This window comes from Rana temporaria, chromosome 5, assembly GCF_905171775.1.
Source record: "Rana temporaria chromosome 5, aRanTem1.1, whole genome shotgun sequence".
Lineage (NCBI taxonomy): Eukaryota > Metazoa > Chordata > Amphibia > Anura > Ranidae > Rana > Rana temporaria.
In genome coordinates, this window is record NC_053493.1 from 96,808,446 (window position 1) to 96,824,480 (window position 16,035).

General features: G+C 40.0%; 1 protein-coding gene across 1 annotated transcript in view; it reads right to left on the minus strand.

The window, feature by feature from the left end:
* Window positions 1-16,035, minus strand: part of SKAP2 (src kinase associated phosphoprotein 2) — a 376,072-nt gene that overhangs the window by 106,924 nt on the left and 253,113 nt on the right. The window contains exons 6-8 of the mRNA XM_040352898.1: window positions 15,455-15,538; window positions 11,453-11,577; window positions 3,083-3,143 (exon numbers count right to left, since the gene is read on the minus strand). Of these exons, the coding sequence (XP_040208832.1) occupies window positions 3,083-3,143; window positions 11,453-11,577; window positions 15,455-15,538 (270 nt within the window). The remainder of the gene's footprint in view (window positions 1-3,082; window positions 3,144-11,452; window positions 11,578-15,454; window positions 15,539-16,035) is intronic.

The window sequence follows — 16,035 nt, forward strand, 5'->3', positions numbered from 1 at the left end:
GGTGCTGTACCATTAAAGGTCTTTTTCAAACTCTTGGAAATGGGCTTTCCTGATGAACTCCAAAACCTGCAAGCACTGTGAGGTGGAATACATGCCATCTTCCACGCTAAAGCCGCAGATGTAATGTGTGCAACTGCTCTGGTTGTAATTATAGGGAAAATAAAATATTTTATATACAACCTTGCAAAAGTTTGCTTTAGATACAGGAATTGAGGACTGAAATAATTGGGGCAAAGAAAAGAACAGTTATTACCCACACTAACCAATTTTTCCTTGCAAAGCCAGGACATTTGTTATCAATTACAAGTTGTGTGAATGATGAGGATGACTATTGGGCATGTTCTGATCTGACAGACAAGGTATCTATTCCTCACCGCGTGCTCTACTGCAAAGATGTTTTTATGCTTTTTTTTAGAGCTGCCAAAACATCAAAAATGTTGGAAGTGAAAAATACCTGGTAAATGGTTTATGGGAGTGTGGGATAATTACAACCAATGCTGCGTCTGTAATAATTTCACAATAAAATATCACATGCTAACAGGAGAATAGAGGTTGTTTCTTACCACTCATTAGCATATACATGACACCTCATAGTAGACTTTTTTTTTTAAATTATAAACAGTTATACAGTTCTACATACTGTAAACTATAATACTAATACTATAAACCAGCTTTTTTCAACCAGGGTGCCCAAGCTTTAGGTTTCTTCAGGGGTGCCTTGGCAAAATGCCTATGAATTGCCTTAAATTACCCCAAAATTGTCAACAAGTCAGTGGGTGGATTAAGCCTGCCTTTCTTTCAGTTACATAAAGTCACACATTTTCATTATGCACTATTACAACCAATCAGTTGCCAGCATCCTAACAACCAATTATATCATAGGTTAATAAGAAGGCCCCCAGGCCCAGCCTTGTTTTCACCTCCCCTGCCTTTCTCTGCTGGCACAGGGCTCACATTAGTTGAGTGAATTCATCACACAGGTGATCTATCAGGTTGAGGTCAGGACAGTCAAGTTCCTCCACCCCAAACTCCCTCATCCATGTCGTTATGGACCTTGCTTTGTTCACTGGTCCAAATCATTTGGTGGAGGGGTGATTATGGTGTAGGGTTGTTTTTCAGGGGTTGGGCTTGGCCCCTTAGTTTCAGAAAAGAAAATATTTAAGGAGTCAGCATACAAAGACATTTTAGATAATTTCATGCTCCCAACTTTGTGGGAACAGTTTAGGTATGGTCACTTCCTGTTCCAACATGGGTATTTGATTTTAAATAGAACCCAGGGGAGGGGATACTGTTTTGATATTGGATTAATATGGAGATGTCCTTATCTTTTTTCTAGCCCTGATGAAGGGAGCACTCTTAGACCCCAAAACCTCACTGGCTACTTTTTGGATTGTCCCCCTTACTTTTATTGGAATAAAGTTGTATCTGGGTCTCTTAGTAGTGGTATGGCTAATTGTGTTACATTACACTACAAGCCAAAGAGACTGTGGAGATCCTCTGGTGTGCAGAAGCTGCCTGCCCATCAATAGTTTAGGTTACCAATACCAGTGAGATAACTCAATGGAGCCAGTGCTATTTTTTCACTTACCTCAACTAATCAGTACATTCCTGACATGACTCAATTCATAGCAACATAATATTTTTTTACCAGATCTATAACGTTCATTTTTAAAGCTGCCCTTAAAGCGGCTGTATAGTCCAATTTTTAACTTTTACCTACAGGTAAGCCTATAATAAGGCTTACCTGTAGGTAAAAAAATCTCCTAAACCTGTATGGTTTAGGAGATATTCCCCTCGCAATGAGCCGCTGACTGCAGCGTCGCATTCGCACAGGGGATTTTCGGCTGAAAGCCCAACAGACGCCGGACCTTGGCGGAAAGAAGTCTCCCGCGCATGCATGGGAGTGACGACATTGTGGCTCCAGCTACTTTGCATACTAGCTCATTATGCCTTTTGTCTTACAGGGGTGAAAAAAGAAAATAATAATTCCGAGTGTATACAACCAATTTAAGGTGCACTTAACATATATGCTCCTTTTGGTCTGTTAAATACCATTGGAAGCATTTTTTTTTATATTGTTTTGATACAGTAAGTGCCAAAATATCTGTTAATCCACCCAGAAATTCAGTGAGCTCCAAACATTGTGTGCTCTCTGCCTGTACGGCACTGTTATCAGTTAGCATTGTTTCCCGTTCTCTCTGTTGACCACAGAACATCCCTGTAATTTATAGAAATAAGATGATGGGATGTTCTATAGTCCTAACACACTTCCTGTCATAGCGGAACAATTCTACACTTCCTTAGATACTGAGCTAGCCTGGACAGAAGATTCACAACTGCACTTCTTGCTGTAATTGACCAATTTAATCTTGGGTGCTAGGCAATTGAGAAGATAGTTCTGTTCTATATATTCAAGTAAGAATGTCTGTACACCAAGATATCTTTTATTTAGTCACAATTAGATATATGACATTTTAGGGCCAGGCAGTATTCCCTTCATCAGACAACTGTTACAGATTGATTTTTTTTTAAAGGTGAATTTGTTCTTGAACAAAACATATCTGATGCTATGAGAAAAGTTTGTATAGAACAGTAGCTTTGTGAATGTGTTATGCTGTCTGCACAAACATGGAACAGCATGTCCACTTCCCTCATAGTAGTCAGTGCTAACAGTGTCTGTTGGGTTACTTTTCATAGTGTTCCCCGAGGGTTGGCAATAAGATTCTTCTAGCTAATCCTGAAGATTACAAAGCAACTAGACTCTCTGAATCCTCCCACTAGCAGCCACTACCCAATCCTATTTAACATGATGGGAGGGGTAAAAAGAAAACCAGCTGTCTTTCTCTGTAATACCATATGTATGACAAGGCAGCCAAAGTTATAAATAAGCATCTCCTTCAAATGAATGTTGGGCCACGCTGTAGTCTCATTAGTTTGATAAGTATAAACTGCGCTGTGCTTTGAGTCATATTAAATAGAGATTTTTTTTGTTCTTGATGAAAGTATACCTTTACTGCAAGTAACCTTGTGGTCTTATATATGCACATTAATTTATTATTTTAAATCCATTTATTTCACTTACCTTGTAGATACAGGATTGAATTAACCCATTCTTCTGCCTCTTTTGGGGTTGGTGCTGCAAACTGCAATAGGAAAGCAATGTAAACCACAACTGATTCACCAGTTGAAAAAAAAATATCTAGCATTCATGTCACTCCCGTATGGAAACATTAACAATTCTTCACATGTCTACTGATACTTTTTCGTGCAAGGATGCTTCTTATAATGTACGGTTAATTTTGACAAATTTACGTAATTGGAGCAGAGGATGATGGATTTGAAACTGTGATCAGCAGCTGGCAGCTGTGCAGAAAAAAGCTGCTTCTCTTCATCAATGTCAAAGCCAGAACTGATGAACGAAATTTGCCCTTGACAATTAGAAGACACCCGTGAATATCTTTAGACTGCTGGGTATAGTTTTCTTAAAAATGTACTTGTCAGATTCCAACACATTACCTGACAACTTAATTAAATGATTTTCAAATGCAATTTTAGATCTTTAAAATGTATTAAAGTTACATTCTGTATTGATGCCGGCATGATAGGTCTTTGAAATGTTCTGCTGATAGGCGTGCTTGGCCTTCATTCAGTGATACCCCTGGCGCCCATGTTGTGATGTAGCATTAAAGTTGTACTCAAGGTGTTTGCATTGATAAATCTGTACTGTTCTATCTGGGAATTCTACTTTTTTTTAACAAGTCAAATACTTGGCAGAGCTAGAACACTATGCCAACAACACATGAAACCTTTTAAAAGGAACCTATGCTCTTAAAATGATTCTATTGATATGAACTGATAATGACTTAAAGCTCAATAGTTTAGAAAAGCTCTGGCAGTTGCTTCAAAATTATTGAAACAGTCCCCTAGCGCTATTAATCATACAGATATACAGTTCAGTGCTTGTTCAAAATTAATGCTACACACTTAACTAAAAAGAAAAACTAGTAAGTAAATAAATATATAAATATTACATTTTATACATATTTAATATTAGCTTTATGTTTTTATTGTCATATACATCCCCTTGGGGAGATTTCCCTTCACTTCCTGTCCTATAGACTCAACAGGAAATGAGATGAGATTTTTCCAATGTGAGGGGAATAGGGATATCCTCTCTTAGACAGTTGTCACAAGAATAAGTGTCCTCAGTTAAAGATTTCCTCTCTATTCCTGTTTGGTGGCAAATTAAAAAGGGACAAGGACACATGAAATCCTAACCAAAGGTCCTAACCTTTTCCATTGTCAACCACAACTGATACCACGGACTACGTTCCGACCACCTTTATTATTTCATTACCAATGTGTTTATTTATTATTTCAATTGTTTGTAACTAGCACCCCCTGGGTAATCAATGCGGTTCAAAGCACAGATCGGCGGACCAGTGCTTCCCCTGGTGGGGATGTCCTTTTGGTTCGTCCCCGCTTGCTCCTCCCAGCCTCCGGGCCTCCCGCCCCTTGGAGGGTTTGATCGCACATGCGCAGTTGCGTGGTTTCCGTGTACCTGCGCTGTGCGGGGAAGCTGACCGGGTGACGTCGGACGCCGTTATCCTGGCGGCATGCGGGTGTCCCCTTGGTTGGGGAGCTCATTTAATGGGCGGCAGCCCATGGATGAGCAGCGTGGATCTCAGCCTGGTGCTGAGTGAGGCAGCGATAGCGCTGACATAAGTTGCAGGGCCTTGGGGACTTCTATGAGTGTTTTTGCCATTTGGTCCAAGCATTACCCTGCACTTTCTGTCGCCAACATGGATACCTCCATGGCTGACATCACACTGGTCATTACCAGTGATACTGGACATCGCACCCCCCTATGACCCCCTCGGCCTCTGCACCAAACAGCGCCGGGTACTTTACCTTGGTTATCTGCCTACCCCAGACCAGGAATTATTTTCTCATTTTGTTTTAGCCCCCAAACTATCCACAGTTTTTACTGCTGTGGTAAGTTGTCATCACCAATTATATCTCTATGGTCGAGGCCCTCTTCTCCCAACTTCCCCCCCCTTTATTCCCTATCTCCCCTTCCACTTTGCTTGTACCCCCTTTTCCACCCCCTCCTCCTTCCCCCCCCTCCTCCTCCGCCTCTTTCTCCCTTTTCCGCCCTACATCCCCTACTTGACTCTAGTTCCATATATGGGCCTTAATCAATCAATTATATTCTTCACTTAGAGAATTACGCACTATCCCCCTTGTCCGCCGCTGGGGGAACCAAGTGGGCGGCCCGCCTCCGCATGTGTTTTTACTACCCATTGGGTAAGCTACCAATATTTTTGTTTGATTATTATTTATCTCTTCGCCAAATATTTGATCTGTATGATTGTTCTGTATTTTTTATCTGTAATAAATCTTTTTTTAATCTAATAACCTTTATTGTTTTCTATCAGTACCGAGATAGTCCACAAACTTTTGGGTGGGCATGTCCTTAAGTCTAGCTTCAACAACTATTCTTTTTGCCCCTACTCTTCCTTTTTTCCACATTAACTTGGATGATGGTACGTTTTTAACAATATTACTTTTTTCTTATCTGAGGCTATACTCCCATTTTGTTCACAACTGATACCAAAGTTTTAACTGGAAATCTACTTTCCTTATTGAGGGGCACAAACACAACATAATCTCAAAAATCTCTACTAGATATAAAGGATACAACTGTACTGAGTTAATGAATAACACAAGTAAACCTAAAATATTTTATTTTAGTGAAGCACTAAAAATCGAAGCACAAAAACAAAAAACCTGCAAGTATGCAACTTTCTTACTAAAACATTTTTTTTTTACTACTCACTCTATTTAGTGTTATACTAAGCATATGCTCCCAAATGTATTTCTATTTACTGTGTTCTGTGTGTGTGTGGTTTTTTAATATTTTCTAATTCTTGTTTTGATAAAATATGAATTCTGTATTAATTTGAAACAAACGCCTTTTGTGACCGTAGACACATGGGGTAACAGGTACTATTTATGAAGACAGTTTTCTTGTGTGCACAGAGGCACCAATTCTCTTCTTCCACTGCAAACAGTGCCACTCTGACAATAACCTGCCATTGCTAAGGATTGAGCACTTCTGTGTTCATTCACACACAAAAATGAGACTGATGAACACTGAAGTAATGTTTACCTATCTCCAGGGATGGACTGGCCATAGGGACTACAGGGAGTTTCCCGGTGGGCCGATGGCTCAGTGGGCCGTTTTTTAAAACAGAGATGCTGCTTGGAGGACTTTTTCTAACACCCTGGCAGCACCCCAGTGTGAAAGCACTCAGGCTTTCACACTGGGACTGCAGCGGAAGCGTTTTTCAGTCGCTTTACAGGCGCTATATTTAGCCCAAAGGTGCCTAAAAAACGCCTCAGTGTAAAAAGGGGTCCTACACTTACCCCCTCTCTTTTACACTCACTCTCTTTTTCTTACACTCACCCCCCTCTCTCACCCCCTTTCCCTCAACCCTCCCTCTCTCTCATTCCCCTCTCTCTCTCACCCTCTCATGATATACAATAATGGATGTAGGGGCCTTTTGGTGGGCGTGATTTTTATTTATTGAATTAAAGTGGGCCGGTCTGGATGAAGTCCAGGGCCAAATGTTTGTCCCAGTCCAGCCCTGCCTATCTCCACTGTTGCCACACCAACTCTTACTACCAGTGGTGTCTAGCAGCATGGGGAATGGAATCTAAAACTGAATTTCAATCCATCTATGGCCATTCTCGATAGACAGAAGTCAATCTAATGATTGACTTCTGTTGAACAGGAATGTTGGAATATATTTCTCAATCAGCGGGCTGCAGCACTTCAGTGTATTCAGTCAGAATACAATAGCAAAGCATCCAGTTGTGTGGATAGTGGGGACCTTTTCATTTATTTGTTGTTGATCAGCCCGCTGGCTGACCAAAAAAAGATGTCGCACCTTATGCCCATGTGAAAAAGGAAAAAAACTGCGCTAAACCACAGAAACAAATGTAAAGCAGCCAGCACTCAAACAAACAAAGCAAAACAGGAAAAAAGGATAAATAGTGCAGCGCTGAGGTGTATCAAACATAAATACTTATAATGACATAAGATGGATAATTTAAAATGCAAACAAAGTCCATGTGCGATGACCACACGCTGCAAGATAATGTGATAGTGAGTCTATCAAATGAGCACTCAATCAATATTTGCAGCTAATAAATAAATAAAGTCCATGTGCAGTAATCACAAAGGTTGTTCTTCCGTGTGGCAGCACTAGATAATGAATGTCTAATTACCTGATGGATCACAAAGACATCAAGTATGGACAAAAAAAGGTACTCTTACCATAAGGTGTGGACTCAACTGTTTTACAATTCGCTTGATGGTCTCACAGGACCTGGATTGCTGTGGCAAAGTCCCCCAAGTTGGCGATATGTTCTCAGTCGCTTTCGGTGGGATGGATTCCAAAAGGACAACAGGAACTGAATCATTGGAACTTACAGCTGCAGGATGGATATGGAACGATTCTGACAAGCTCCGAAAAGCAAAAAGAAACAAAAAAAGAGTGCTCCAGATGGTGCAGGTCAAACAAACCGTGACAGGTTTTATTTATAAAAAGTCATATAAAAATGACAAACAAAATAGGATAAAAGTGATCACATGAAATAAAAGCAGTATGGGGTGCTATGAAGCAAACCCGACGCGTTTCGGCTCAGAAAGCCGCCACCAGGGGCATAACCGTCCCCCAACTTGGGGGACTTTGCCGCAGCAATCGAGGTCCTTTGAGACCATCAAGCGCATCAGACTTGCTGTTGTAAAACAGTTGAGTTATGGTAAGAGTACCTTTTTTTGTCCAAACTTGATGTCTTCGTGATCCTATTTTGTTTGTCATTTTCATATGACTTTTTATAAATAAAACCTGTCATGGTTTGTTTGACCTGCACCATCTGGAGCACTCTTTTTTTGTTCCTTTTTGCTTTTCGGAGATTGTCAGAATCACCTTATGGTAAGAGTACATTTTTTTGTCCATACTTGATGTCTTCATGATCCATCAGGCAATTAGACATTCATTATCTAGAACAACCTTTGTGATTACTGCACATGGACTTTATTTATTTATTAGCTGCACATATTGATTGAGTGCTCATTTGATAGACTCACTATCACATTATCTTGCAGCGTGCGGTCATCGCACATGGACTTTCACATCACATCACTGAGTTGTGATTTTTTTGCACCTTATGCATAGCCTTAGGGATCGGTAAGGTGAGGAGCACCCTTATTTAAGTTTAACCTCCCTGGCGGTATGATTATTTCAGATTTTAGGTGCTGAAAGCGGTACAATTATTTTGCATGGAAATTTGGCGTTTTATATTGTAGGCCTGTAATTCTTAGGAATAACTCACTTAAATCTGTCCAAACAAGAGTCTAGTAGACATCCCGGGTATGATAAAGTTTGAAAAACAAAATCATAAAAAATAATATAATAAATAACTAATGTAACTTTAATAAAAATTATTGAATAATGTAATCAAATAAAAAACAATGAAATTTGCTCAGTTGCAGAATTGTCGCTGTCATTACTGTATTATTGTTTGATGACAAATTTCCCCACAAATCGCTATCGCTCAATTCTGCAAGTGATTCTAATTTATTATCACTGTTTTCTAGCTGGTCTAAAACCATTTTTGATGTAAAGGGACACTTTTTGGTTGCTATGGACAATCTCCAGTTTCCAGGCAGAAAGAACAGTTTTTATTATATAAAAGTGCATGCAGGGCACTGGGCAGACCACTGGGGACAAAGGGGGTGTGTATTTTTGTCATACAGTACTGTAATCTATAAGATTACAGTATACTGTATGTATTGTGTGCATTTACTTTTTTGAATTTGGCGCTGATCTCCGGAGCACAGCGGCACACGGACACTGTGTGAATCGAGAGAGGACACAGCTCGCTCACACAGTGGGGAGGCATCACAGGATCCAGGGACAAGGTAAGTAAATCCCTGCCTGTGGACACTGCGAGACGATCCCGAGTCTGACTCGGGGTTACCGCTTTTGGTTCTGAAATTCCACCCCGAGCCAGACTCTGTAATACCGCCAGGGGGGTTAAGGAAGTAATCGCGAGGCTCTGTAGTCACAAAGGTCACTTCTAAAGTGGAGAGGCATACTGTATAAGCTTGTATCAGGGTTTTCTTCACACCAGCAGTGCTGGGCTGCCTTGGTTGCCTTTCCTACTACAGTCTCAATGCATGGACCACTGAAATAGCATAAAGATGACCATAGATGGATTGAAATTTCAATTCATCTATGGCGATCCTGTTTAAGTGCAATCAATCTGCTGATGGACTGCTCACAGACAGGCTTGCTGGAAAACGTTAGTTTAGTCAGCGCTACAGCCAATAGGCAATGAAAAGGTAGAGACATTGAAGTCCATAAGGAATAGAGAAACACATTTCTTGATGCAATGCTATGTAAAATCACATGCCAGCGTGTGTGTTTTATGTGCACACTAACACAAGCACTATAAAGTGAACAAACTCTTAATATTTAAATCCTATATATATTTCATTAGCTACCTTGGAAAGGGTACAATCATGATACTCTGGATAAAAAATTCCATTGTGACATACACTATAGTGTCAAAAGTATTGGGACACCTGCCATTACACGCACATTACTTTAATGGCATCCCAGTCTTAGTCCGTAAGGTTCAATATTGAGTTGGTCCACTTTCTGCAGCTATAACAACTTCAACTCTTCTGGGAAGGTTATTAACAAAGTTTATGAGTCAGTCTATGGGAATGTTTGACCATTGTTTCAGAAGCACATTTGTGAGGTCAGGCACTGATGTTGGACGAGAAGGCCTGGCTCATAGTCTTCGCTCTAATTCATCCCAAAAGTGTTCTATTGGGTTGAGGTCAGGACTCTGTTGAGTTGTCCCACCCTTTGCAGCAATATCAGCTTTTCTAGGAAGGCTGTCGACAATGTTTAGGAGTGTGTCTATGGGAACATATTTGTGAGGTCAGGCACTGATGTTGGTCGAGAAGGCCTGACTCGCATTCTCTGCTCTAATTCTTTGCAAAGGTGTTCTATTGAGGTGAGGTCAGGACTCTGTTTAGGCCAGTCAAGTTCCTCCACCCCAAAATCGCTCATCCATGCCTTTATGGACCTTGCTTTGTGCATTAGTGTGTAGCCATGTTGGAACAGGAAGGGGCTATCCCCAAACTGTTCCCAAAAAGTTGGGACATGAAATTGTCCAAAATACTTGGTATTCTGACACCTTAATGCCACGTACACACGATCAGTTCGTCTGATGAAAACGCTCTGATGGACGTGTGTGGGCCCCATCGGTTTTTTATCCATCAGTCAAAAAACTAGGAACTTGTTTTAAAATTATCTGATAGTTAAAAAAACGATAAAAAAATCACGATCGTCTGTGGGTACGTCCATTGGTTAAAAATCCACGCATGCTCAGAATCAAGTCTTCGCATGCTCGGAAGCATTGAACTTAATTTTTCTCAGCACGTCGTTGTGTTTTACATCACCGCATTGGACACGATCGGCTTTTTAACCAATGGTGTGTAGGCACGACTGATCATCAGTCAGCTTCATCGGATATCTGATGAAAAAAATCCACCAGACCGTTTTCATCAGATGAACTGATCGTGTGTACAGGGCATAAGTTTTCCCTTCACTGGAACAAAGGGCCAAACCCAACCCCTGAAAAACAACCACACACCATAATCCCCCCTCCACCAAATGATTTGGATGAGTGTACAAAATCAGGTCCATAAAGACATGGATAAGGGAGTTTGGGATGGAGGAACTTGACTGGCCTAAACAGAGTCCTGACCTCAACCTGATAGAATATCTTTGGAAAGAAATAGAGCAGAGAATGCGAGCCAGGCCTTCTCGACCAACATCAGTGCCTGACCTCACAAATATGTTACCATAGACACACTCCTAAACATTGTCATTTTTTAAATTGTGTTTATTCAACATTTTGAGTAATACATACAGTACAACACATACAAAACTAGTAACTTCCAACACAGTTGCTGTGTCCCCATCATCTCGTAATAGGGACAACTCAATATTGAGACCTACAGACTAATACCGGGATGTCATAAAAGTTCATCATGTACGTATAGAGTCAGGCATCCAAATACTTTTGACAATATAGTGTAGCAAGCAATAAATATAAAAACTCACATACATATTTTTTGACCATATATGGTTTATATTGGTTTTATAGTTTATCAATAAGTCAGAGTTGGAAAATGTAATCAGAATGTTCTTTTTCCTAATATATACTCATATGCATGAATGCACTGTGCACATGTGGCTGGCAGTTAGTGAGCTGTTTCCACGCAAATGGTCCCCTTTCTCCAGAGTTGGTCTATGAAATAGTCTTATCAACTTAATTTATATGGAGGCATAAAAAGTCCAACCTGATAGACACGTTTATCTGGAGCGAAGATTTCAAAACAGCAATCTTTCTTTGCATCCTTGCGGAGAGTATTATTCATTCTGGCTCTGTATCCTTCCAGAGAAAATTCACCTTTCTGCTGTTTGTCTGCCAAAGATAAAAGCGGAGTAGCACCAAGTTAATTCTCTGGTGGCTGCCTGTGAAATGGCATTTCTGCCTGCAGCTTTTAAGAAATCTCTGTAGAATTACAGTCAACACATTGATGGTAGTCACATGCAGATTTTGAGGCTAGGGAATCATGGATGCCTTAGTTAGACTAAAGCAGCCCAGCTGTTGCTATGTACAGTGCCTATGTAAATAAGCACATTGTCACATTTATTATCAGGCACATTCTTTAAAAATCTGTACACCATAATGTCCAAAACAGAATAAAATACGATAATCTCATACCAAGATACTTGGGGTATGTTTATAAAAAAATATATGTTTCACACCTTGGTGTAACATCTGTGCAGAAGAGTAAAATTAGGGCCAGAAAAAATAATAATTTTATCAGATTGATATATATTTCAAGTCATAACTTTATACAGTACTAGAACAACATGAGTTATGGGTTTAAGGCAAAGCTTACCTTTAAGAGTGTTGAAAAAGGGATTTCTAGCTTTTAAAATATTAATTTCAATCAATCCAAAATTGCCCAAATTACCAAAATATAAAATACATGTTGTGAGTTAAACCAAGCTATAAGAAGGCATAAAATAATGCGTATAGACTTGTTTGTTATTGTAATCTGCAACCTAGGTTCCACCTGGTCAGCTTTGCTGCAGCCACTTTATAACCTCTTTTGCCCATAAACAAAGAGTAATTACTGGTTTGTAAGACATTACATCATCATCATCATTATTACAACTATGACTCTTGACAGATAGTTGCACTGACACTGATATAAAACTTCACATAAAACTACAGAGGGAGACGAGTCTCTGGACATAATAAATAGTAGTCTGGGTAAAGATACTCGCTTAATTCCAAAATATAGGTGAGTAATAGTATGATCAGCTGAATCCTTTTTAGGTTTTAGCAATTGATATGTTCAGGAGGGGATTGGTTAAATTACACATTACATATAAGTTGATATAAACTAGATGCAAAGCCCAAACAGTGTGAATTCATCCAATTTGTTAGATTAAGTTAGCAGTTGAAATATTGCTTTTATAGCTTTTATAGCTGGCCCTTTTTAGCAAGTATAAAATTTGAAAACAAAAATTGTCCTGACAGCCAAGTTGTATTTCTACCCTGTAAACCTTGATTGGGGTTCTAATTTGGGAGACCACCACTAGCTAGTATCTACTTGGATACTTGTATTGAGTGTTTTTTACTTTGAGGGAAATATACAACTCCTTTGAATGGTAGTTACTTGATAAAAATGTGTATTCCAGACAGATCAGTAGCTTTGGTTGACACTAAAGCATAATGGTTGGTAGAACTTCAAGAACTGCAAATACTTGTTTTATTACCTGACCAGTTCAAATATTTAATAAGACAACAAGGAAAGAAGAGACAATGGAACTATGACTGTCTTCCCAGTAGGAGAAACATTTAACTGCATGCTCAAAAATACAAAATGGAAAGCTCTTGCAAACTCTAATGCCGCGTACAGACGATCGGACATTCCGACAACAAAACCGTGGATACATTTCCGACAGATGTTGGCTCAAACTTGTCTTGCATACACACGGTCACACAAATGTTGTCGTAAATTCTGAACGTTAAGAATGCGGTGACGTACAACACGTACAATGGCACTAGAAAGGGCAAGTTCAATACAAGTCTTGTTAGTAGAAGTTTGGTGAGAGACGATTTGCGCTTTTCAGCCTCATGCTTTTCAGTCCGTTACAGCTTGACGAATATGCTATCATTACAAAGGCTAGTTTTACCAGACCGAGAGCTTCCGTCTCATACATAATTCAGAGCATGCATGGAATTTTTTGCATTGGAATTGTCCACACATGGTCAGAATTTACGAGAACGGATTTTATTGTCTGAAAATTTGAGAACCAGCTCTCAAATTTTTGTTGTCAGAAATTCCGACAATAAATGTCCAATGGGGCCTACGCACGGTCGGAATTTCCAACCAAAATCTCCCATCGAACATTTGTTGTCTGAAATTCTGAGCGTGTGCATGCGGAATAACAGTCCAACACAGTATTATAACATGTACACTGTGAATTGTTTTTTTGTTGGCAGATCAATATAGCACAGGGTCATAAACAAAACACTTGGAAATAGAACATATGGGGTTGAGATCATGATGAGAATGAGAAGAACAAAGAAGGAGACTCTAAGTGCAGAATGCCAGCAGTTTATTAAAAAACACTGTTTAAAAAACTCACAAGAAGTGGATGTTTAGTAGGTTCACGATCAAGACATTCCTGGCAGGGTTTCTGTCAGAAGCTGTAAGGGAGAATAGGATCGTAAAGTTAAGATGGCTGCTGCTCTTCTGGGACCACAGTGAAATGCACGCCGTGCATGTGGAACACATGCACCAGAAGTGATGCCAGGAAAGGGGCGGTGACACGTTTCAGAACATGCGTAAAAGGCTCCTTGTACGCATGCTGCAAACGCATCATCGCCCCTTTCCTGACTTCACTTATGGCCCGTGCATTCCACATGCATGGCATGCCTTCCACTCTGGTCCCAGAAGAGCAGTGGCCATCTTGACTATGATCCTATCCTCCTTTACAGCTGCTGGTTGGCACAGGGAGATGGGGAGACATTGACAGGAGCCCCACCAGGAATTACTTAATGATGGGCCTACTAAATGTCCAAGTGTTTTAAACTGTTTTTTTAATGAACGGCTGGCATTCTGTACTTCATTGTTCTTCTCATTTCCTGCTTCTACTCTTTTGAAAAGCTGCTGTAGTGCTATCCTCAGCTATGTTACCCCACTACATTCATACAAGACAGCTCCACCAGGCAGAAGTGCACGATTCCCATATTGTTCATCACAATCAACAAAATACACTCCTTTGCTGACCATAAACTGTAACGTTGGAAATGTGTCTAAATGTTTGACTTGCTGTCTTTGTCTTCTTAACAGGTATCAGATTTTCTCCAAAAGACAGCATATTGTTCAGTGCATAACATTTAGACAATTTCTGTGAATAGACCATGATTAGAAACATGTCTCAGGCATTACCCTCTATGAGGATAAACTGTGAACTCTGGCATTTTGCATTTTTACACAGAGTGTGGAACGTACTAGTGACTTGACTTTTCAAATATAGTATTCAGCTTAAGATGGAAAACACAGATTTAATGAACAACGATTTATATGAACATTTTCAGGAAAGAAAGAACACTTGGATACCCAGTGTGGACATGTAAAGAAAGAATATGCAATTTCATCCTTTCATGGTCAAACAGGAACACTGCGATTTTCTAGACAAAAATCTTGCAAGATTGGACCATTTTAAAGATGGGACCATTTTTCTCTTACTGGGAGTAAGCAGTTGGGGCCAGATTCATAGATAACTGCGGTGGCGTAACGTATCGTCTTTAAGTTACACCGCCGCCAGTTTTCAGTTTCCATTTAAATTAGGCGCGCTCCCGCGCCGAACGTTCTGCGCATGCTCCGTTCGGAATTTTCCCGCAGTGCTTTGCGCGAAATTACGGCGCCCCGACGTGTTTTTGTGAACGGCAACGTGCGTAACGTAATTTCGTATTCCTGGACGTCTTACGCAAAAAAAAAAAAAATTCAAATTCGACGTGGGAATGACGGCCATACTTTAACATGGAGGAGTAATTTTACCCCATGTAAATAGCACTCTTAACTTTACGACACGAAAAACCGGCATAAGAGAATGCGACGAACGCGCGTACCTTCGTGGATCGCCGTAATCAGCTAATTTGCATACCCGACGCTGGAAAACGACGGGAACTCCGGTGTACTTTTTCTGTGAATCTGGCCCTTAGTTTTTTTTTTTTCTTAATATGTACAATAAAATCTTTTTGAACAACATACCTTTGTCACTTCCATAATAGTAGAAGATGGATTTGCTTATGGCACACCAACGTTTTTGCCAGTCAGATGCAAAAAAGTTGTGATCTAAAATGGAAAGAAATAACACAGTTGTAAAGCTGTTGTAAAGAAATGTTCTTTTACAGTATATTTACCAACGTCACCTTTCAGACCATATTTCATGTTACACCCATATTTAGGGTATAACATGAAACCTGGTTAGAGTCCACAGCCCCCATCTTGAAAAGGCCCCCCTTACAGAATTTAGAGGTTTTTCTCCCCACCGGTTAACGGTTAAATTTGAATTTGGCACAGCTGTGTATGGTTCCATCCACACAACCATATCATTTATTCACAGAGTTGTGAAAGAAAAAACTACAAGCCCCATCTTCACTGCAGCAGCAAGACTGTAGCTCTCAATGAAGTACTAATTCAGAGATGTTTGCATCCTCCAGCTCTAGCTGAAGGTCTGTATCTCGGTACGGATCTGAGCTGGAGGAAAAGTCTGCAGGTGCCAGAGAATTATTCTCATAATTCTCTAATCAAAGTTGCAATGATGTGCAGGTTTAAATGCACAAAATAAG